Genomic DNA, 25,534 nt, shown 5'->3' with positions numbered 1-25,534 from the left:
CTAAGGCCCCCACCCCAGGCCTACAGGTGAGAACACTGAACAACTGCAGGTGATCAAATACTTACAATTGTGACAAATGGAAACAGTAAGTGCATCAAACACATGAAAGCACATTTCCAGGTCGAGATATGATGAAGCTAACAGAAGTGGGATTTCATTTCATTTCATTTCATATTTCATTTTCTTCATTTCATTTCTTCATTTCATTTCATTTCATTATTTCATTTCATTTCATTTCATCTCATGACGGAGTCTCACTCTGTCGCCCAGGCTGGAGGGCAGTGGCGTGATCTCGGCTCACCATAACCTCCACCTCCTGGGTTCAAGCGATTCTCCTGCCTCAGCTTCCCGAGTAGCTGGGACTACATGTGCACGCCACCACACCCGGCTAATTTTTTGCATTTTTAGTAGAGATGGGGTTTCACCATGTTGGCCAGGCTGGTCTTGAACTCCTGACCTCATGACCCACCCACCTCGGCCTCCCAAAGTGCTGGGATTACAGATATGAGCCACTACACTTGGCCAGAAGTGGTATTTTAAAAGGATTTAAGGGCTCAAGGAAGCCTTTACAATATAGTAAATTTAAAAACACACACAAGAACACAACACTGAATCTGCAGTGAGGTCCCAATTAGGTCAGAAATTACCTTGGCACAACACAGAGCAGATGGGCAAGGCCCCTGGGCTGGGAATCCTGTCTGAGCCAGGAGCCTCCTCAGGCCAAGGAAGTCAGGACCTCTGGGCTGGGCCCAGGCAAGGTCATTTCAGAAAGTTCTAGCTCCTGCTCCTTGAGGATGTTCCTTGAACCAGAAGCATTCCCTGGAGCCAGCTGGAGATGCTCTACACCAGACTCAGAGTCCAAATCTGCACTGTCACGAGAGTCAGGGCTCATGTGCCCATTAAAGGTTGCACAACTGACCTGTCTTCACGCAGCTGATGGTTTGCTCGAGCCAGAAGTTAGACAGTAATCCACACATGCAAATACGTAATTGCAAACTCTGAGAGATGCAAACGGACTGTAAAACACAGGCCCTAATTTAAACTGAGTGAATAAGGAGTGGAAATAACTGGGTGAAGGGTGAGGACAGAGAGCATTTCATCCCACGGCACAACCAAAGGAGCCTAGACAGCCCCAGGAACGAGGAGGGCAGCGTGGGCGGCCAGGCAAGCAGGACTTTGTGTGTGTCTGAGATGCTCCAGGGAAACGCCGACACAGGCAGTTGGCTCCAGGACGTGCTGGGGGCCTTCAGGTGTCTCCCACATTCCCCCACACATCCAGGTGGGTCGTAGGGTCACAGTGTCACCACATCAGAGGAAGAAGACCCTCAAGTCTCACTGTCAGGGTGGGGTCACATGCCCAGCTCTAAACCATTCACTGGCAGGGGGTGAGACTTGCCTTAGACTGTCAGACCCCTGGCCTAGAGCAGGGTCTGTTGGGAGGGGATGGCGATGCTGGCCTACCATCCAAGCCCAGACGCATTCCAGCTGTAAAGGATCTCACATGTGTGCATGGCAAACATGAGCCGCCTCGGACCTTCAAGCCAGGGAGCACATGTGCACATCTGTGCCCTGTAGGAAACTAAGAAACACACTAAGAACTCCATGTAGGAAAAGAGAGTGCAACAGGTCTTAAATACAGGCGGTCCTCCTAATAAGGAACCGGTTGGAGCGTGGGACTCAGCAGTAGTTTGCTACAGAATGACTTCCTGGGCTGACACGTTAGGACGGTTTAAAATCGGGCCACACACCTATGAGTCAGATGAGGTGGAGCCTGGCGCCTGCCTAGGTGCTGTCCACCCAAGATCCAGAGTGATGATGGTACAGCCGCTGGCACTCGCAGAACTGCCCAGATGAGCATCACGCCAGACTGCCCAGGGTGACGGCTAAACCCACTGTACCCTGTGGCCCCTCTGAGCACAGACAGTCCCTGCAGAGGGCCTGCCACTCTGGTTCATGCATGTGTTCTGCACTGATGCACCCAGCACTGCTAAATGTAGGAGTGGGGGAGGGGTGGGAGTGGGGGAGGGGTAGCAGTGGAGGACACAGAGGTCTATGAACGTGGTCTCCATCCAGAAGGGATTTACCATACAGGAGAGAAGTCAGAGTCTCTGCCAAGCTTTGTGTGCATGCTCTCTTTAATCCTGATGGCAACCTTAGGGAGGTGTCACTGTTCCCACTTTATAAACCAGGAGACTAAAACCTAGAGGGGTTTAATAACCTGCCCATAGTCACAAGGCTAGTAAATGAAGGACCTGAGGCTGAATTCAAAAAGGAAATTTGGAAAAGACCTAAAGAGTTACAATGATGGGAGAGAGAATTCCAAATGGAAGGTCAGGGACAAGGGGTGCCCTTTGTGGGAAGGAACACCGCAGGTGGGAGGGGATGCCCCTCATGGAGGGAATGGACAATGATGGCCCATCAGCAAGGGAGCAGGATGAACAGGCCAGGGCTACTCCAGAAGCAACTGAGGGCTCAGGAGACTCTAGTGCTGAGAGGTAGGGCCAGGGGAAAGGTGCTGGGGGTTGGCCTGGGCCCAAGTGTGTGAGGCATGAGCACAGGCTGCTCATCTGTCCCTGCCTTCACAAGACTTTCCTGAAAGGTAAATTCACTTAGGCAGATGCCTCGAACTCCAGCCTGTGGAAGAAAGTGGGGTCCCATTCCGATGTGAGCTCATGATACATGGAGGAATTAGGCAGTTCTGCATCCGAGCTGTGCTGCCTACTGGGAGCAGCTGAGGGGATGCAGGCTGGGTCACTGGAGTTGTACAACTACAGACAGACAACATTGCAAAACTGCAAAGAGCCAGGCTCTGAGTGGACACACCTGGGTTCCAATCCTCACCTGTACTGGCTGTGTAACTCTGGATAATTTATTAAACTTCTCTTATCCTGTTCCTCCTTCATAAAATAGATAAAAACATTCATCCCAGGGTTGTGGTGAGAATCTAATATGAACACATGTACTGTGCTCAACATAGGCCCTGGTGAGCAAGTAAGACCCCAGCCAATGGGAGCAATTCACTCGCTCAACTTGCTCACCAAGCTGTGTGTTCTCCCCCAGGGCCTAGAGATGGGTTCGGCATCTCACAGGCATCCACAGGGATGGCTGCTGAGCCCTTCTCAAAAACCCAAAGTTGCAAGCACAGTAAAGGGAGACCTCTTGCATGTGTGGAATTATAATAGCACAGAATAGTAAGCCTGTTTTGGGCTCACACTGTGGGCCTGAGCTGCTGGCAGATTCAGCCTTCCTGCAGCTGAACCACAAGCCCTAATCTCTGAGTAGAAGCCACTGCTTTCCTACACTTGTCCCTTCACTGCTGGCAGGTGGCTGTTTTTCAGGGCATTTTTAAAAAATGAAATAATCTTTTAGTAATTCCGTGAGTGAAAAGCTGTGCTCATGAGTGTGACCAGAGCCTGCAGCTCTGGGTGGAGATAAAGAGTGGTAGGTTCTTCCCCCGCCCCCCAAGCCACACAATTCAACAGGCCTCTGCTAGGTGGTGTCCACACCAGGGACTGGGGTGGGTGGGGTGGGTCACCAGGAGTACTCTGACCTCCACTGCAGAAAGCCCACTGAGGGGCTGCTGAAGGAGGTGGATGAGGTGGCCAGGCCTGCAGTCCTGGGCCTGGGCTCCCTGCATGTATTGGTCTGTTTTTATGCTGCTGATAAAGACATACCCGAGACTAGGAAGAAAAAGAGGTTTAATTGGACTTACAGTTCCACGTGGCTGGGGAGGCCTCAGAATCATGGCGGGAGGTGAAAGGCACTTCTTACATGGCGGTGGCAAGAGAAAATAGGAAGATGCAAAAGCAGAAACCCCTGATAAAACCATCAGCTCTCGTGAGACTCATTCACCACGAGAACAGTGCGGAGGAAACTGGCCCTATGATTCAAATTATCTCCCACCAGGTCCCTACCACAACACGTGGAAATTATGGGAGTACAATTTAAGATAAGATTTGAGTGGGGACACAGAGCCAAACCATATCATTCCACCCCTGGCCCCTCCAAATCTCATGTCCTCACATTTCAAAACCAATCATGCCCTCCCAACAGCCCCCCAAAGTCTTAACTCACTTCAGCATTAACCCAAAAGTCCACAGTCCAAAGTCTCATCTGATACAAAGCAAGTCCCTTCCACCTATTAGCCTGTAAAATCAAAAGCAAGCTAGTCACTTCCTAGATACAATGGGGGTACAGGTATTGGGTAAATATAGCCATTCCAAAAGGCAGAAACTGGCCAAAACAAAGGGGTTACAGGGCCCACACAAGTCTGAAATCCAGCGGGACAGTCAAATTTTAAAGCTCCAAAATGATCTCCTTTGACTCCAGGTCTCACATCCAGGTCATGCTGATGCAAGAGGTGGGTTCCCACGGTCTTGGGCAGCTCCACCCCTGTGGCTTTGCAGGGTACAGACTCCCTCCAGGCTGCTTTCATGGCTGGCATTGAGTGTCTGTAGCTTTTCTAAGCAAACACTGCAAGCTGTCAGTGGATCCACCATTCTGGGGTCTGGAGTACTGTGGCCCTCTTCTCACAGCTCCACTAGGCAGTGCCCCAGTAGGGACTCTGTGTGGGGGCTCCCACCCCACATTTCCCTTCAGCATGGCCCTAGCAGAGGTTCTCCATGAGGGCTCCACCCCTGCAGCAAACTTCTGACTGGACATTTAGGCATTTCCACACATCTTCTGAAATCTAGGCAGAGGTTCCCAAACCCCAAGTCTTGACTTCTGTGCACCCTCAGGCTCAACACTAAATGGAAGCCACCAAGGCTCCTTGATACTTATGCAAATTTCTGCAGCCGGCAAGAATTTCTCCTCAGAAATTGGGTTTTTCTTTTCTATCACACTGTCAGGCTGCAAATTTTCCAAACTTTAATGCTCTGCTTCCCTTACAAAACTGAATGCCTGGCCGGGCGCGGTGGCTCACGCCTGTAATCCCAGCACTTTGGGAGGCCAAGGTGGGCATATCACCTGAGGTCAGGAGTTCGAGACCAGCCTGGCCAAGATGGTGAAACCCCGTCTCTACTAAAAATACAAAAATTAGCCAGGCGTGGTGGCGGGTGCCTGTAATCCCAGCTTCTTGGGAGGCTGAGGCAGGAGAATCGCTTGAACCCAGGAGGCAGAGGTTGTAGTGAGCCGAGATCACGCCATTGCACTCCAGCCAGGGGGAAAAGAGCGACACTTCATCTCAAAAAAAAAAAACAAAACAAAACTGAATGCCTTTAATGACAGTCACTCTTGAATGCTTTGCTGCTTAGAAATTTCTTCCACCAGATTCTCTAAATCATCCCTCTCAAGTTCAAAATTCCACAAATCTCTAGCACATGGGCAAAATGCCACCCATCTCTTTGCTAAACCCTAACCCTAACCCTTTGCTCCAGTTTCCAACAAGTTCCTCATCTCCATCTGAGACCACCTCAGCCTGGACCTTATTGTGCATATCACTAACAGGCTTTGGTCAAAGCCACTCAACAAGTCTCTAGGAAGTTCCAAACTTCCCCACATTTTCCTGTCTTCTTCTGAGCCCTCCAATCTGTTCCAATCTTGCCTGTTACCCAGTTCCAATGTCACTTCCACAGTTTCAGGTATCTTTTCAGGTATCTTTCAACACCCCATTCTGCTGGTACCAATTTACTGTATTAGTCCATTTTCACACGGCTGATAAAGACATACCCGAGACTGGGAAAAAAAAGAGGTTTAATTGGACTTACAGTTCCACATGGCTGGGGAGGCCTCAGAATCATGGTGGGAGGTGAAAGGCACTTCTTACATGGCAGCGGCAAGAAAAAAATGAGGAAGATATGAAAGTGGAAACCCCTGATAAAACCAACAGATCTCATGAGACTTATTCACTACCACGAGAACAGTGCGGGGGAAACTTCCCCCACGATTCAAATTATCTCCCACCAGGTCCCTCCCATAACACATGGGAATTATGAGAGTACAATTCAAGGTGAGATTTGGGTGAGGACACAGCCAAGCCATATCACTGCACCTGCCCCATCTCCACCAGACAGACTGGACACAAGGCCAAACACGCCCACACCAGCATTCATGGGCAGGATCAGAGGCTCAGGCAGCAGAGGAGAGGGTCTAGGATGCATGAGGGCATTTAGGAAGCAGCCCATCCCTGAGTGGTGTCCTTCCTACAACCCATGGGGCCATATCCCTGGGGAACTGCTACCAGCTTATGGTGCAGTAAACCAGGACAGGTGAGTGTGGGCTCACAGGTAAACCCTCCTGAGGGACAGACCTCCTTGCACACAGGGACCTGGGGTTGCTCATCTCCTGAGTAGTGGAGTGGGGCCTCCTCAAGAGTGAGACCCTCAAGGGACAGACCTCCATGCATGCAGGGACCCCAGCTTCTCTTCTCCTGAGGAATGGAGTGGGGCCTCCTCAACAGTGAGACCCTCAACAGTGAAACCCGTGGAGGACAGACCTCCACGCAAACAGGGACCCCAGCTGCTCATCTCCTGAGGAGTGGAGTGGGGCTTCGTCAACATACCATTTATTTCAATTACATCTCTCTGATGTCTGCTGCTCCTGTCCATGCAGACACACAGTGTCACCTTCCAGGCAAACTATCCTACCTCTGACAAAGGAGAACATTCATGCAAAGTTTTTAAACAAAACAAAGCCACCTGAGGAGGTACAGGATTTAACATTCAGCATCAATCATTCATGTGCCACCGCATAGCCGGCGACTGGAACCGGCGGGCCTCACACAGGGCCCAGGAGGCCTGTCCCCACAACTGGGCCTGCACTCCCACTTGTCACTGCACCAGTACAGGTGCTGATGGGCCCAAGGTGACTGCAGGCCATGGGGGTCAGTGCCACTTCCTCCCCCTCATGAAGGACCACTTTGAAGCCAGAGAAGTTTATTTTGTCCCAAGAAAACACCCCCTTATTATTGCAGACACCAGCAAGGCATGAGGTCAGGACTGTGGGTGGAAAGACAGTCAGGGAGGCCCCTGAGCCATGGGACACAGGTGCTAAAATTGCTTTTGTTTCCAAATCCTCTAGAACAGCTGACCACCTAAAAATGACAGCTGTAACAGCCCCAAACTCCTCTTTCACAGCCTTAACCAGGAACCTCAGGGGCCTCACACCTGCACTCAGGTCCCCAGAAAGTGGCCTCTTGAGGGATTATGCATAGGAGTACTGTCCATCCTGTCTCAGAAGCAAAGTCAAAAAGAAAGATCTGACACCACAGAACTGACTGATTTATAACCCAGCTTTTGACAAGTGTACTGATGTGATAAGACAGAAAATAAATGCACTCACTCAGCAGGCAGGCTTTTAGGAGGAGCAGAGAAATTCACACAGTGCTCTGACGGCCCTCGAGACACAAAGGCTTCATGAACACCCTCCTGTGAGTATAGAAGGGATGAGCTGCCAGCCAGGCAACCCAGGCACACCTCCCAGGCTGAAGGTGGAGTGGAAGCTCTTGGCCCTGCGGGTGTCCACAGCTCACCATGAGTGAAGCTGCTGTGAGGTCTTCATTCCACACGTCAAGTTCAGGCACGTTTTCCAAGAAAGATTGTCCAACTTTCATTGTACACAAAGGGCCCCAGCACAGCAATGTCCTGGACCTCTGGCACAGTGCCAGGGCTGTTCTCATCTCAGGTCCCAGCTTCTCCCACAACATCCAGCCCACCAGAGGGACCCCAGAAATTGGTCAGCTGGCGTGAACTCAAGGAAAGCCCGGAAATGCATAAGAGCAGCCAATCAAACCACAGAATTCGAAGAAGGGTTGTGAAAGCTCTTCACACATCAGCAGTGGAGACCTTAAATTCTGCAAGATAAAGGATCTTTTCTGATTTTGATTAATCAACAAATAGCTAATAAGTTGTGGTTCAAGGCCTCCAGGACCTACAACTGCCTCACCCCAAATCCAGACAGGGGTCACAGTCTCTGTGTACACCAGAGCCAGGAACAATTCCAATGCTGAGTCATAGGTAAGATCAATGACCCAGATCACCCCCACAGGGCAGACTTGCATCACTGAAAGCCAGTATTAGTGGGGCATGGTGGTGTGCGCCTGTAGTCCCAGCTACTCAGGAGGGAGGCTGAGACAGGAGGATCACTCAAGCCCAGGTGGTCGAGGCTGCCATGAGCCGTGATTGCATCACTGCACTGCAGCTTGGGCAACAGAACAAGACCTCATCTCATAAATAAAGCCATCATCCTAAGTGGCTAAAGGTCATCAGCATGAGTGTCCATGTGAGTAGTCAAAACAGCAAGCATGTTATGTGCTAAAGAGAAGCATGTGCATGTGGCCACTAGAGGACATGAGCTAGAACATCTGCTGGGAACAGCCCCCACCTCCATCAGCAGGACACATCTAAGCTGTGGTTCATTCACACAATGGAATACTAAGTCTCCATCAGAAATAAGGTCTACTGATACACACAACACAGATGGATCGTGCAGACATGACACCGAACTAGAGAAGATAGACAGCACTCGACCTAATAATACAAAAACTGGTCTGGCTCTAGCCAAGATGGCCAAATAGGAACAGCTCCAGTCTACAGCTCCCAGCGTGAGTGATGCAGAAGATGAATGATTTCTGCATTTCCAACTGAGATATCAGGTTCATCTCACTGGGGATTGTCAGACAGTGGGTGCAGGACAGTGGGTGCAGTGCACCGAGTGTGAGCTGAAGCAGGGCGAGGCATCGCCTGACCTGGGAAGCACAAGGGGTCAGGGAATTCCCTTTCCTAGCCAAGGAAAGGGGTGACAGACGGCACCTGGAAAATCGGGTCACTCCCACCCTAATACTGCGCTTTTCCGATGGTCTTAGCAAATGGCATACCAGGAGATTATATCCCGTGCCTGGCTCAGAGGGTCCTACGCCCATGGAGCCTTGCTCATTGCTAGCACAGCAGTCTGATATCAAGCTGCAAGGCAGCAGCAAGGCTGGGGGAGGGGTGCCCGCCATTGCCAAGGCTTGAGTAGGTAAACAAAGTGGCCGGGAAGCTCTAACTGGGTGGAGCCCACCGCAGCTCAAGGAGGCCTGCCTGCCTCTGTAGACTCCACCTCTGGGGGCAGGGCACAAACAAAAAGACAGCAGTAACCTCTGCAGACTTAAATGTCCCTGTCTGACAGCTTTGAAGAGAGTAGTGGTTCTCCCAGCATGCAGCTTGAGATCTGAGAACGGTCAGACTGCCTCCTCAAGTGGGTTCCTGACCTCTAAGTAGCCTAACTGGGAGGCAACCCCAGAGGGGCAGACTGACACCTCACACGGCTGGGTACCCCTCTGAGATGAAACTTCCAGAGGAACGATCAGGCAGCTACATTTGCTGTTCATCAATAATCGCTGTTCTGCAGCCTCCGCTGCTGATACTCAGGCAAACAGCGTCTGGAGTGGACCTCCAGCAAACTCCAACAGACCTGCAGCTGAGGGTCCTGGCTGTTAGAAAGAAAACTAACAAACAGAAAGGACATCCACACCAAAACCCCATCTGTATGTCACCATCATCAAAGACCAAAGGTAGATAAAACCACAAAGATGGGGAAAAAACAGAGCAGAAAAACTGAAAATTCTAAAAATCAGAGCGCCTCTCCTCCTCCAAAGGAACGCAGCTCCTCACCAGCAATGGAACAAAGCTGGACGGAGAATGACTTTGACGAGTTGAGAGAAGAAGGCCTCAGACGATCAAACTTCTCCGAGCTAAAGGAGGAAGTTCGAACCCATGGCAAAGAAGTTAAAAACTTTGAAAAAAGATTAGACGAATGGCTAACTAGAATAACCAATGCAGAGAAGTCCTTAAAGGACCTGATGGAGCTGAAAACCACGGCATGAGAACTATGTGATGAATGTACAAGCCTCAGTAGCCGATTCGAACAACTGGAAGAAAGGGTATCAGTGATGGAAGATCAAATGAATGAAATGAAGCGAGAAGAGAAGTTTAGAGAAAAAAGAATAAAAAGAAACGAACAAAGCCTCCAAGAAATATGGGACTATGTGTAAACACCAAATCTATGTCTGATCGGTGTACCTGAAAGTGACGGGGAGAATGGAACCAAGCTGGAAAACACTCTGCAGGATATTATACAGTAGAACTTCCCCAATCTAGCAAGGCAGGCCAACATTCAAATTCAGGAAATACAGAGAACACCACAAAGATACTCCTTGAGAAGAGCAACTCCAAGACACATAATTGTCAGATTCACCAAAGTTGAAATGAAGGAAAAAATGTTAAGGGCAGCCAGAGAGAAAGGTTGGGTTACCCACAAAGGGAAGCCCATCAGACTAACAGCTGATCTCTCGGCAGAAGCCCTACAAGCCAGAAGAGAATGGGGGCCAATATTCGACATTCTTAAAGAAAAATTTTCAGCCCAGAATTTCATATCCAGCCAAACTAAACTTCATAAGTGAAGGAGAAATAAAATCCTTTACACACAAGCAAATGCTGAGAGATTTTGTCACCACCAGGCCTGCCCTAAAAGAGCTCCTGAAGGAAGCACTAAACATGGAAAGGAACAACCGGTACCAGCCACTGTGAAAACACGCCAAATTGTAAAGACCATAGAGGCTAGGAAGAAACTGCATCAACTAACGAGCGAAATAACCAGCTAACATCATAATGACAGGATCAAATTCACACATAACAATATTAACCTTAAATGTAAATGGGCTAAATGCCCCAATTAAAAGACACAGACTGGCAAACTGGATAAACAGTCAAGACCCATCAGTGTGATGTATTCAGGAAACCCATCTCACGTGCGGAGACACACATAGGCTCAAAATAAAGGGATGGAAGAAGATCTACCAAGCAAATGGAAAACAAAAAAAGGCAGGAGTTGCAATCCTAGTCTCTGATAAAATCCAACAAAGATCAAAGGAGACAAAGAAGGCCATTAAATAATGGTAAACGGATCAATTCAACAAGAAGAGCTAACTATCCTAAATATATATACACCCAATACAGGAGCACTCAGATTTATAAAGCAAGTCCTTAGAGACCTACAGAGAGACTTAGACTCCCATACAATAATAATGGGAGAATTTAACACCCCACTGTCAACATTAGACAGATCAACGAGACAGAAAGTTAACAAGGATATCCAGGAATGGAACTCAGCTCTGCACCAAGCAGACCTAATAGACATCTACAGAACTCTCCACCCCAAATGAACAGAATATACATTCTTCTCACCACCACACCACACCTATTCCAAAATTGACCACATAGTTGGAAGTAAAGCACTCCTCAGCAAATGTAAAAGAACAGAAATTATAACAAACTGTCTCTCAGACCACAGTGCAATCAAACTAGAACTCAGGATTAAGAAACTTACTCAAAACCGCTCAACTACATGGAAACTGAACAACCTGCTCCTGAATGACTACTGGGTACATAAGGAAATGAAGGCAGAAATAAAGATGTTCTTTGAAACCAACGAGAACAAAGACACAACATACCAGAATCTCTGGGACATATTCAAAGCAGTGTGTAGAGGGAAATTTATAGCACTAAATGCCCACAAGAGAAAGCAGGAAAGATCTAAAATTGACACCCTAACATCACAATTAAAAGAACTAGAGGAGCAAGAGCAAACACATTCAAAAGCTGGCAGAAGGCAAGAAAGAACTAAGATCAGAGCAGAACTGAAGGAGATAGAGACACAAAAAACCCTTCAAAAAATCAATGAATCCAGGAGCTGGTTTTTTGAAAACATCAACAAAATTGATAGACCGCTAGCAAGACTAATAAAGAAGAGAGAAGAATCAAATAGAAGCAATAAAAAATGATAAAGGGGATATCACCACTGATCCCACAGAAATACAAACTACCATCAGAGAATACTATAAACATCTCTACACAAATAAACTAGAAAATCTAGAAGAAATGGATAAATTCCTCGATGTATACACCCTCCCAAGACTAAACCAGGAAGAAGTTGAATCTCTGAATAGGCCAATAACAGGCTGTGAAATTGAGGCAATAATTAATAGCTTACCAACCAAAAAAGGTCCAGGACCAGACGGATTCACAGCCGAATTCTACCAGAGGTACAAGGAGGAGCTGGTACCATTCCTTCTGAAACTATTCCAATCAATAGCAAAAGAGGGAATCCTCCCTAACTCATTTTATGAAGCCAGCGTCATCCTGATACCAAAGCCTGGCAGAGACACAACAACAAAAGAGAATTTTAGACCAATATTGCTGATGAACATCGATGCAAAAATCCTCAATAAAATACTGGCAAACCGAATCCAGCAGCACATCAAAAAGCTTATACACCATGATCAAGTGGGCTTCATCCCTGGGATGCAAGGCTGGTTCAACATACGCAAATCAATAAATGTAATCCAGCATATAAACAGAACCAACGACAAAAACCACATGAGTATGTCAACAGATGCAGAAAAGGTCTTTGACAAAATTCAACAACCCTTCATGCTAAAAACTCTCAATAAATTAGGTATTGATCGGACGTATCTCAAAATAATAAGAGCTATCTATGACAAACCCACAGCCAATATCATACTGAATGGGCAAAACCTGGAAGCATTCCCTTTGAAAACTGGCACAAGACAGGGATACCCTCTCTCACCACTCCTATTCAACATAGTGTTGGAAGTTCTGGCCAGGGCAATCAGGCAGGAGAAGGAAATAAAGGGTATTCAATTATGAAAAGAGGAAGTCAGATTGTCCGTGTTTGCGATGACATGATTGTATATCTAGAAAACCCCATCGTCTCAGCCCAAAATCTCCTTAAGCTGATAAGCAACTTCAGCAAAGTCTCAAGATACAAAATCAATGTGCAAAAATCACAAGCATTCTTATACACCAATAACAGAGAAGCAAATCATGAGTGAACTCCCATTCACAATTGCTTCAAAGAGAATAAAATAACTAAGAATCCAACTTAGAAGGGATGTGAAGGACCTCTTCAAGGAGAACTACAAACCACTGCTCAATGAAATAAAAGAGGATACAAACAAATGGAAGAACATTCCATGCTCATGGGTAGGAAGAATCAATATTGTGAAAATGGCCATACTGCCCAAGGTAATTTATAGATTCAATGCCATCACCATCAAGTTACCAATGACTTTCTTCACAGAATTGGAAAAAAACTACTTTAAAGTTCATATGGAACCAAAAAAGAGTCCGAATTGCCAAGTCAATCCTAAGCCAAAAGAACAAAGCTGGAGGCATCATGCTACCTGACTTCAAACCATACTACAAGGCTACAGTAACCAAAACAGCATAGTACTGGTACCAAAACAGAGATATAGACCAATGGAACAGAACAGAGCCCTCAGAAATAATGCCACATATCTACAAACTATCTGATCTTTGACAAACCTGACAAAAACAAGAAATGGGGAAAGGATTCCCTATTTAATAAATGGTGCTGGGAAAACTGGCTAGCCACATGTAGAAAGCTGAAACTGGATCCCTTCCTTACACCTTATACAAAAATTAATTCAAGATGGATTAAAGACTTAAATGTTAGACCTAAAACCATAAAAACCCTAGAAGAAAACCTAGGCAATACCATTCAGGACATAGGCATGGGCAAGGATTTCATGTCTAAAACACCAAAAGCAATGGCAGCACAAGCCAAAATTCGCAAATGGGATCTAATTAAACTAAAGAGCTTCTGCACAGCAAAAGAAACGCCATCAGAATGAACAGGCAACCTACAGAATGTGAGAAAATTTTTGCAATCACTCATCTGACAAAGGGCTAATATCCAGAATCTACAAAGAACTCAAACAAATTTACAAGAAAAAAACAAACCCATCAACAAGTGGGCAAAGGATATGAACAGACACTCCTCAAAAGAAGACATTTATGCAGCCAAAGGACACGTGAAAAAATGCTCATCATCACTGGCCATCAGAGAAATGCAAATCAAAACCACAATGAGATACCATCTCACACCAGTTAGAATGGCGACCATTAAAAAGTCAGGAAACAACAGGTGCTGGAGAGGATGTGGAGAAATAAGAACACTTTTACACTGTTGGTTGGACTGTAAACTAGTTAAACCATTGTGGAAGTCAGTGTGGCGATTCCTCAGGGATCTAGAACTAGAAATACCATTTGACCCAGCCATCCCATTACTGGGTATATACCCAAAGGACTATAAATCATGCTGCTATAAAGACACATGCACATGTATGTTTATTACAGCACTATTCACAATAGCAAAGACTTGGAACCAACCCAAATGTCCAACAATGATAGACTGGATTAAGAAAATGTGGCACATATACACCATGGAATACTATGCAGCCATAAAAAATGATGAGTTCATGTCCTTTGTAGGGACATGGATGAAGCTGGAAACCATCATTCTCAGCAAATTATCACAAGGACAAAAAACCAAACACTGCATGTTCTCACTCATAGGTGGGAATTGAACAATGAGAACACAAGGACACAGGAAGGGGAACATCACACACTGGGGCCTGTTGTGGGGTTGGGGGAGAGGGTAGGGATAGCATTAGGAGATATACCTAATGTTAAATGAGTTAATGGGTGCAGCACACCAACATGGCACATGTATACATATGTAACAAACCTGCATGTTGTGCACAAGTACCTTAAAACTTAAAGTATAATAAAAAACAACTTTTTTTTAACCAAAAGTAAAAAAAATAAAAATAAAAATAAAAAACTGGTCTGGCGATAGAGACCCTAATAGTGGTTACCTCGGGGGTAGGTACTCACTAGAAAAGGGCATGAAGGAACCTTCCCGGATGCTGGAATGTTCTGCATCTTGACCACCAAGCCGTACACTTAAGATGAGTGTACTTCACTGTAACGCACTCACTGAACACAGCAGACACTGTCGTTGGGCTAAGGGGGTCTGGGACAGCTTCCTGAACATGCAGTGATTTGAGCCCTGAGGCAGGAGGGCAAGGCTGAACTTCCACTGGCAAGAGTAGGAAAGGATTGGCTTGCTGGGAGGTCACAGAATGGGGGGAGGGGCGGGGGGGAGGTGGGAGGTGACAGGAGGTCACAGAATCCGGGGGGAGGGGTGGGGGGAGGGAGGAGGTGACAGAAAAACTAGTAGTTTCACATAGGCCACGTGGGAGAGCCTCGGTGCCCAGGCTGAAAGCATCCTGCACTATGGTGGTTTTCAAACTTTTTAAGCAGCAAAAGCCTTTTCTTCCTCCCAACTAAAATGCTACACATGTATCTCAAAACAAAGCAGATCTGCTCTGGTTGGGGCTGGGCAGTGGAGCCCTCCCCTCTTAGACTCCTCTGCGGCTATGAAGTGTGGGATGGGTGACTGATGTGAAGAGAGAATAAGGGAGAGGTGGGGCAGGGGCCAGGGTGCAGGAGAGCACGTCCTCAGACCCCAGGAACATGGGAGCAGCAGGGAGAAGAGGGGGTCGAAGGTACCTGATGACACAGCTGTACCAGAAGTGCCCTGGTCCAGCCACCCCATTCCCAGTGGGCTGGTCCTTGGAGCACCTGAGCGTGCCCAGGCAGCTCTGCAAGAGGAAGTGTGTAGGACTGATGGTCTACAACAGGGGTACCCTGGGCCACACTGGAAGAAGAATCATCATCTTGGGCCACACATAAAATGCACTAATGACAGCTGATGAGCTAAAAAAAAAAAAAAAAAAAAAATTACCAAAAAAAAAATCTCATAAAGTTTTAGGAAAGTTTATGAATTTGTGTTGGGCCACATTATTCAAAGCCATCCTGGTCCACATATGGCCCATAGGCCATGGATTAGATAAGCTTGGTCTACGAGGAAGGGGCACAAGCACCCCTGGAGCTGCTGAGCTGGCAACAAGCAGGTTCCTGGCCTACCTCTGAGCACTGAGAAACTCAGGAGGTGCCAACAGCAACAGAAATAGTTATGTGGGCTTTTAATTTCCAAAGTACCTCACCTTCTCCCCTCACCTACAGCACTAGCGCCACTTACCTTCACAGGATGGAGAGGGCAAGGCCACTGACGCCTCTCAGGGATGCCCTGGCAATAAGCCAACTGGCAAACCAAGGTATCACTATATTTTCATTGGTAAAGAAAAGAAGCGAATTTGGCTCACAGTTCTGCAGACTGTACAAGAAACGTGGTGCCAGTATCTGTTTCTGGGGAGGGCTTCTGGCTGCTTCTACTCACAGTGGAAGGTTGAAGGAGAGCCGGCATGTGCAGAGATCATGTGGCAAGAGAGGAGGCAACGGGGGAGGAGCCAGGCTCTTGTTAACAACCAGCTCTTGATAGAACTCATAGAGCAAGAACCCACTCATTGCCATGAGGATGGCACCAAGCCATTCATGAGGGATCCACCTCCATGACCCAAACACTTCCGTTTAGGCTGTACCTCCAACATCGGGGACCACATTTCAACATGAGGTTTCGATGGTCAAATATCCAAGCTATAACATTCTCCCTGTCCCCACAAATCTCATGTCCTTATTACACTGCAAAATATTATCATCCCTCCTCAATAGTCCCCAAAAGTCCTAACTTGTTCCAGCATCAGCTCAAAAGTGCAAGTAGTTGTCCCTTTCCTCAAAAAGTAATTTTCTAAATTTGCCTAACAGACCATTTCTGAACCAGCAGCTGTCAGGAAAACCTACCTGTTTTTCATCTGAATTCGACCCAAGGAACACTGATTGTGTCCCTACTATAAACAAGGCACTGCTCTTCCCACCTCCAATGCTGAGCTCTTCCTTACACAGCACACCATTGAGAAACACGGCTAGGGTTCTGAACTGGCCTCTGAAAACATGTGGGGAGGATTAAAGGGCCCTAAATAAGGACAAGTGGGGACTGGACCCTACCTGCTTCTGGGAGCTATGGAGACCTGGCCTAGAATCTCAAACCACCTCACACAGGCATCACTGTTGCTGATGCAGAGACTATCAGAGCAATTTCAGGGGAGACTCAGCACATTGGTCTTGCTGGGTGGTGGGATGACTGGGCTGCACCGGAAACCTCCGATTTCAAGGAGACGTGATGCCGTGGATTTGGTGATAGCTTGATTATCAAGACAAAGGACACTCCACCTCACCCAAATCTGCCCACTTACCTGACTGAACCTTCACTGGTGTTTTTAAGGCAGGGATGTTGCACGTTTTACCCCAGCACAAGCCCTATGCCTGACACAAAGTAGTTGCTCAGTAAATGAATAAACAAATGTATGGATGAGATCAGACTTTGAAAGAACAGCTACTGAATAGAGGACTTCCCGTGAGGCCATGCAGCAAGAACCTTCTACAGTGATGCAAGAAAAATAAAACTTCTCCCCAGAAAACACAAGACTAACCCTCCCAGCCATTTCTTGCAAGCTCCAGATTCAGACAGCTGAGGGAGTCTCACCCTATGCACGGTGAGCGGGGAATGTGTGCACCTGTGTCCTGGTTTGTATTTCATAGCTCATTGGATCCTGAGGGGCATGAGCCCTCTTCCAGCAGCCATGGACAACTGGTGGTTCCCATTCTAGACTCTGGAGCTAGACTATCTGGGTTCCAACCCCTCTTATGAGCTTTATGACCTTGGGCAGGTCAGTGAAGCACCCTGTGACTCAGTTTCCTCTTCATCTGTATGGTGGGTGTGAAAAAGGAACCCATGTTACAGAATTGTGATGGGCATTAGTGAACTATCTGCAACTGCAATGTATTTAGGATGGTCCCTGGCACATATATACACATATATTGGAGGGGCATTAAGTAAATGTTATTAATACTTCAGAACACAACCTCTGCACAGCAGGCAACGTCCAGCCTGGGAGCTTCAGAGCAGGGCCGCAGGGTGTATGTTGGGAAGAGGCTGGGGGCTACACAGGAGCATGTACCTCCCATGGCTCCCCAGGGTCGTGGTGCAGTAGAAATTTTCCCAGAGGAAGTGGATTGGACATGTAAGCAGCCAGGTGAACAAGTCTAACCACCTGGGAGGTTCTGCTGCTGTCATGCCAGGCTCCCTTCTTGCTGCCTCTAAAGGTCATGGAGACCCCTTTATGGGAAAAGATCAGGATGCCTCTCCCGTTTGCACCAATTCTGGACATGATTCACAAACGCCAGAGCTTCTGAGACCTTGAATGGCTGCATTTCCCAATCCCTTATATTCCTTCATTTCCCTAAAATTAGGGCCTTCTATCTGAAATGCACGGGTCCTAGGAAAGGGCTCTACCCCCTGGCAAGCTGGGGTGCCCACCTGGAAGGCCATCAGAGTCTCCCAGGCCACAGACCTACAAGAAACTGGCAGCCTCTGGGGGCAGTGACACCATCAGTGCTCCCCAGGCTGACTCTGCACTTGGGTCCCTGGTAAGTCTCCCTAAGATGTGACTTCCCAAATCAAGTCACTGAACCTGTTTAAGCACAGACATGCACAAATACAACAAAACTAAAGTCTTAAAAGGGTGTAGCTGACACACACAGGTGAGTCAAACCATGTCCAGGCAATTCTTAACTGGCCCACAGGAGGCCAGTGTCAGCCGCCCAATGAGAGGCCTGGCCTCAGCTCCATCCCATCAGCTGTAGCACGTCACACAGCTGGAAGGGCATGTTCCTGCAGCACCATGGCAGCCAACGGCCTCAGCCAGCAGTAGGATCTTGGGGACCAGAGGGGATAAACTAACACAAAACACTGCACGCCTGGCTGTCCCCAGGAGAACCTGGCCAGCCAGTGCATCAGCCAGCCCGCCAACAGGCTCCTCATACCCTTGTCATCCTGGAGGGCCCAAGTTTAATGCCTGGGGGCAAGGTCACAGCACTCTCAGAGCCAGTCACCCTCAGCACCATCTGCACTGATGGGAAACATCGCGAACAAGAAACTCCCATAACTTATTAACTCCGAAGAAAACGAACAGACAAAAAGGATTCAGGACAAAACCAGGCAGTTAAAAATAAATATACAAATAGCCAATAAATACGAAAATTTCAACTCTCTAATAACTTAAGAGATACAAATTAAAACAATGGAATCCCATTTCACTCATCTACTTGGGAAAGAATGAGAAAATGCCCAGCGCTAGGAGGAGGAAAGAAGAAAGGGATGGGGAGAAAGAGACAGATGAATGAAAAGATATGAAACAGCATCTATAAATTGGTAAAATAAACTTTCCAGAAGAAAAGTAGAAATATGTACTCAAAGCCTTTTAAAGTACATACCTTTCCTAGGCAATGTCACTTCCATGAATTTGTTCTAAGATCAGTAAGAATTTTGTCTTTGTTTTAATATAATCAATAATCTTTATATATTTTATATGTGTATATTCTATATATAGTCTTTATGTAAAGACTTTAAGATATTATTTACAGCACTGTTTACTATGGAAAAAATTGGGATTAACTTAAGATACTGGTTAGTCATGGTTTAGACATGAGCAGGAAGATGATGCAGTCTTTTTTGTTGTCTAAAAATGACATGAAAAAACACTTGCAATACATGATAAGTCAGAGGGGAAGCTGGCTACACCATGACATGCCTATTTGACCCAAATTCTGTAACACAAGAGCGCACGCATCATACATGCACACAGAAGACCAGAAGGCCAGAGGCAACCATGATAAGTCAGAGGGGAAGCTGGCTACACCATGACATGCCTATTTGACCCAAATTCTGTAACACAAGAGCGCACGCACCGTACATGCACACAGAAGACCAGAAGGCCAGAGGCAACATTTAACAGTGGCTCATCTTTGGACAGGAGAGCTACCAATGGTGTTTGCCCTCCTTTGTGCTTGGCTGTGGTTTCTAAATTTCCTACGATGACACTGTGTTAGCTTAGAATCCAAAAAAGCCGCAACATTATTTGATAGAGAAGCACAAATGGGATGAAAATCTTCTCCCTCAGATATAATTAACACGACAGACAATCTGTGCCGAACATAACTGTGGCACCAGCATCATGACAAGTGCCAATAAGATGACCAGAAACACCAAGAAGGGGTCGGACAGAGAAAGCTTGGTCTGGCACAGGCATCCAGAATGACTTTGTAGAAGAGGGAGCTGTCTAAGAAGGTCCTCAGGATAGGGCAGATTCTCAGAGAAAGCATTTCAGGTAGGGGAAGCCACAAACTGGGGACACACAGGCCAAAGAAAGCATGGGCAGAGGGCATGAGCAGTGGGCCTTCTATGCTCAAGTCTGAAGGAACTCAGGGCTCTGGGCTGAGCACACTGCTGGGAGGGGGGATAAGCTGTGTTTCTCTGGATTTTTCAAGCTTATGCAGATGACAGGGGAACTGACGAAATACTAATGTAGTTAAAGGCGTTGCTAAGTTCATAGTGGCACCGTGTTGCTTGCTATCTTCTCCTTATATGAAAATTCATCTCCATTTACTGCCCCCTGTAAACCCCTTCCAATCCCAGCACTGGCTTTTCTGCTACATTCTAAGGTGGCCAAGGACTCTTGCTTTCCTCCACCTGAAAGACCCTAAACCTCTGCATAGCTCCTCCCTCCCCACTGCAGGTCCTGTGGAAGGAGAGGCAAAAGTCAAAGCTAAGAGGGAAAAAGGGTGGTCCCACGAACAGAACTAGGTAATCGGAAGTACATACTGCTGCTGGTTTGGTGAGGAACAGATGAATCACTAGAATTAAGGTAAAAATGTTTGGAGAAGTATAAGGGGCTGCCAAATGGGGAAGAGCCACCAGGTCAAGATCAAGGTCATATGCCCCCTCGCGCACACACACCAGGATCCTGCCCCTAAGCACTGGGGACTGACCATCTGTGGCAAATGGTTAATGACAAAAATTCTGAGAGAACCTAAGGCAGTTTTCCAACCCAATATCTTAAAGTGCCAAAGAATTCTGACCTGCAGTATTTAACTCAAAGTGCTCTTATATTCAATGCATTTCATCTTGAGAGGTAAGCAGAAAAGGTATCATGCCCATTTTACAGATGAAATAACTGATGCTTGGAAAAGTTAAATAACTTGCCCAAAAGCTCACAAATGCAGTAGGTGGCAGAACTGAGGCTGGACTTAGCTCCCCAGATGCCATTTTCCCCACAAACCAAAGCATGGTGTTATGGTGCTACATTTAGGTTGTCATAAGGCTTTGCTGTTATTTTGACAACAGCGGCTCCCTAAAGAGATAGATGCCATAGTAACAAATATTAACCATAAAGTGGGTAAGTGGGAAGCTGTGCACAGAAGGAAGAGCCACAGGGACCCTCTGGACAAGCAGTAAGTTCAGCCCCATTATGGTGGGGAGGGCACAACAGCAAGTCCATAAGGCCCAGGTCAGTGTGGCCCTTCCAAGGACACCCAAGTTCAACCAAAACTCTGGCGCTGCCACTCACCTCCAGACAAGCATCTGCTGCATCTGAACTTGAATCCATGCTTGGGGTGTGAGGCAGCACCCCTTTTTTGCCAAGTGGAGCTGGTAGAAGTAGGCAGGCTGACACCCCAGGGAAGGCAGAGGCAGCCTCTGTAGTGCCAGCAGCCCAGGACTGCAGGATGAGGCCTGGTGGGGGCATGTCCTCCAGACCTACCCTGTGCCTGGTTGAGGCCTCTGATTCTCTGGAGCTATGTGTGTGAGGAGGTAGCCACCCTCTGCAGAGGGCCAATGAGCACAGAACTTCCCTGGTTAAACAGCTGCTGTGAAGGGCAGCAGGAAGGATCCTAGGATGAAAGGGGGAAACTGCTCTGCACCTTGATTGTGTTGGTGGCCACGCAACCGCACAGACCTAGGCGTACACGAATGAGTGTGATACGCTGCTGAGACCCGATAAGGTCTGTGTCCACAATAGGACAGTGTGCTAGTCACACGAGATGCCACCATCAGGAAGGCTGAGCAAAGGCTCAGAGGCTGAGAACATAGACCTCTATATTCTCTCTCACGGCTACTTGTGAATGTACAATAATCTCAAAATAAAAAGTTAAGTAAGATTACATACCACACGTGCTTATTGGCTACTGTACTAGATAGTACAGCTCCAGAGACCTGTGTTCCCACTGAGCTAAAGAAATCTCCCGCCCATGCTTGTGGGCGCTTCCCCTCACCTAACCCACAGCTGGCACACTTGATTTGGGGGAGCTGGGGGCACTCTTGTGCTCCAGAGAAGATGGGTGTGGGGCCGAGGTCATGGGGCAAGGGTAAGGACAGGATCTTATGATAAATGAGGGATTCATTAAAAGACCGTGTACCCCTAAGTAAAGAAGGATCCTGCAACTCACTGTAGCAGGCTGGAGAGGCGGCCATGCTGTTGCTGGGACACCTCCCCCCTCAATCCTCTGCAGACACCCTGGAAACCCTACTCCAAAGGTCAGAGCAGCACAGCGAGAGGGGGCTGTTAGACTTGCCTCCCCAGAGACAGGGGAGGGAACAACCGCCCTGCGCCCAAGATAGGCACACAGTTGGGGGTGCGGGCTCCCACTCCGCCGTTAGGAGCCTTTCCCACAACTCTGAGAACCGGGGTGCGAAGAAAGAAAGGGCGAAAGGGCCGCTCAACTCCTAGAGACTAGCCAGCGAAAGACTCGAGGGGCCCCCTCCTGCAGGACCCCGAACAACTGCAGCACCTCCTCAGCCCGCGGGGTCCACCAAGGAGACCCTCACAAACAATAGCATCTGCGGCAAAGGAACCACCCCCGCAAAGGGCAGAAGCGCCAGATCCTACCAGCCAATTACCCAGACGCGCATCGCGACCCGCAAGTTCGGGCACGCTCCGCCCGGGCGCAGGCAGCGGGAGGGGCCGGGCACGCCCGTGGGGGTGGTCTGGGTACGGGTCTGATCCGGGGGCGCGCTCGGGAGGGGTCTGGGTCTGAGCCGGGGGCGCGCCCGGGGGAGTGGGCTGGGTCTGGGGTGGGGGCGCGCCCGTGGGGGTGGGGTGGGGTGTCTGGCCCCGGGACGCGCCCGGGGAGGCGTGGTCTCGGTCTGGGCCGGGGGAGAGCCGGGTGCGTGCTCTGGGTCTGCGCCGGGGAGCGCGCCTGGTGCCTGGATGTTTGGTACCGAGCGGGTGGGGGACGCCGGGCTCGGAGCCGGCGACAAGTCTCCTCCTGGCCGGTAACAAGCCTCCTTTGCAGCCTTGAAGGCGCCTTGGCCAGGGCCATCCCACGGCCCGGGCCCCTAGAGCCCCCCCCACGGCCCCGAATCCGAGCAGCCCCTGGCCCTCAATTCGCCCCGGAAAGGCCGCCCTCCCCTCCAATGTGTGGCGCGCCCCAATCGCCTCTCGCTCGTGGAACAAAAGAGCAGCTCCCGCGGAGCGGGTCCAGAGTCTGCACGGACTGTCCGATGGCCCTCGGCCCTCTGAGCGCCGCGGCTGCCGGGCTTTGTGTCCGCGCGGGGGGCGGGAAGGACGACCGGGGTCCCCGGTGCGCGTCCCGCGGAGCGGCGCGCGGCGCCCGAACTCGAAAGTTGTCGCCGGCGCCTGTCGCCTCCACGCCGCCCCAGTCCCCCTCCGCGGGGCGCCCCATTCATTAGCCAGGAGACTGGGCGCAGGGCCGCCGGGGCGGGCGGGGGGCTTACCTTGCTCTTGACTTCCACTGCGCTGCAATCGTAGAATCGCAAGGTCTGAGACTTGTGAAAACTCCGGTTCATGGTTTCGGCCCCGGTCAGCCTCGCAGTCGCCCTCGCTCCTCAGGGGCCGCAGAAAGACTCCCGGGGGCGGCGCCCCCAGGCCCCGGCCCCGGCCCCGGCCCGCGCTCGCTTGGCCGGCGGGCTGCTGCCGGTGCTACGGGCCCGAGCTGGGCTGGCCGCGCGCCTCAGGGACTCCAGGGGCCGCGCGCGGGAGGAGCGCGGTGGACGCCGGCGCGCGCCGCCCCACCTCCCGGCGCCCGCGCCCGCGCCCCGCCCCCGAGCGCCGGAGGACCCGCCCATAGCCCCGCCCACAGCCCCGCCCCGCGCTCCGGAGGACCCGCCACGCCACGCCCCCACGCTGCAGCTCCGCGTCGGATCGCCAGTGGGTGCGCGCCCTCTTGTCCACAATCCCAGAGCCTGGGGAAAGGAGCATCACGGCCAGCCCGAGGCGTCTCGTTTTGATTGCCTCCACCGAGCAACCTAGGATAGGGATTGATTTTTGCTATTGTTTTGGGTAATATTCAAGAGAAGAATGCTAACGAGAACCACTGGGGACCTGATCCCAAAAGGCATCACCTGTCAGTACTAATTGTCAAGTTGTTGATGGCCTGGGAGAAGGGTTTTATCAAATAGGCTTAGAGCGGCCTGGCCAATACGGTGAAACCCTAGCTCTACTAAAACTACAAAATTAGCCGGGTGTGGTGGGGGGGTGCCTGTAATCCCAGCTACTGGGGAGGCTCAGGCAGGAGAATCGCTTGAACCTGGGAGGCGGAGGCTGCAGTGAGCCGAGATCGCGTCATTGCACTCCAGCCTGGGAGACAGAGCGAGACTCCGTCTCAAAAAATGAAAAATAAAAATAAAGGCTTAGAGGGCTTTATTAGATAGCCTATCTCTAGGGAGAGGATCAGAAGCACCTGCCTGATGCGAAAGGAGACTTTTTCTAAGGCAGCTAGAAAAAGATAACCTGTTAAGACAGAGAATCAATTACTAGCAGCATCAATGAATATTTACCAATCAAGAGGCCTCTGAAACAGGGGCTTGCTGAAACCAAAGATACAGTCCTTGCCCTTGAGGAATTTGTGATGAAGTTCAGAAGACAGTTTTTCAAAAATCATTGTAAAGTATACTATGAATTGTAATTTACAAGCCATATAATTATAAATCTCACCATACATTCATTGCAAAAGAAACCTGCAGAATATAAAGAAGTGAAAAAACCTGTAAAAATTACCTATAGTGATGCTACTCAGCAGTCAACTGTATTAAGCTTTGGTGTATTTTATTTTTACTTATTTTTCTGCATATATAGTTGTATATTTTACAAAATTGTGACCATGCTGTTTATCTCATTTTACAACTTGCACTGTTCACCTTATGCTATATAATGAACTTTTTTTCCTTCTAAAAACAGGATCTTGCTGTGTCGCCCATGCTGTAGTGCAATGCCGCAATCACAGCTCACTGCAGCCTCAAACTCCTCGGCTCAAGCAATCCTTCCACCTCAGCCTCTTGAGTAGCTAGGACCACAGATTTGTGCCACCACACAGACTAATTTTATTTTTATTTTTGTTTTTTGTAAAGATGGGGGTTTCTCTATGTTGTCCAGGCTTGTCTCAAACTCCTGGCCTCAAGCAATGCTTCCACCTCTGCCTCCCAGTTGTGAGCCACTACACTCAGCCAGAACAGTTTTATTAAATGTTCTTAGAGAAGATGTTTTCTAAAAGGTGCTTATATGAATATAGGCATAATTTATAATCATTTCATTATTGTTGGATATTTAAGATGTTTCCACTGTTTAGCTTTTATATCATACTGTTTTAAAAATTTGCTTATATTCAATGTTTTAAATTGACTTCTAAAATTAGAACTACTAGGCCACAAACTACACACCTCTAAAGTCTTTAACACAAATTATTTTCATAGAAATCTGATTTTCCTTTATTTTTGCTAAGTATTTACCCTGTTATATGCTGGGACTTAGTGCCAGGGAGTACCATTACGAAGCCACTCAGTTATAATCACTGCCCTTTAGAGAAATGCTAGGCTGGCCAGAGGACCGGATATGTAAACAGAGTTCCAAAACAAG

The 25,534-nt window shown here is 48.5% G+C and overlaps 1 protein-coding gene across 1 annotated transcript in view; it reads right to left on the bottom strand.

Moving 5' to 3' along the window:
• PARD6G (par-6 family cell polarity regulator gamma) overlaps positions 1 to 23,635 on the bottom strand; it is a 96,298-nt gene extending 72,663 nt beyond the window's left edge. The window contains exon 1 of the mRNA XM_055295627.2: positions 23,398 to 23,635. Within this exon, the coding sequence (XP_055151602.1) occupies positions 23,398 to 23,469 (72 nt within the window). The 5' untranslated portion in view covers positions 23,470 to 23,635. The remainder of the gene's footprint in view (positions 1 to 23,397) is intronic.
• Between the last annotated feature and the right edge of the window lie 1,899 nt (positions 23,636 to 25,534).

This window comes from Symphalangus syndactylus, chromosome 1 (genome assembly GCF_028878055.3).
Source record: "Symphalangus syndactylus isolate Jambi chromosome 1, NHGRI_mSymSyn1-v2.1_pri, whole genome shotgun sequence".
NCBI classification, from domain to species: domain Eukaryota; kingdom Metazoa; phylum Chordata; class Mammalia; order Primates; family Hylobatidae; genus Symphalangus; species Symphalangus syndactylus.
Note: the sequence above shows the minus strand (reverse complement) of the source record. Positions and strands in the feature narration are given on the sequence as shown.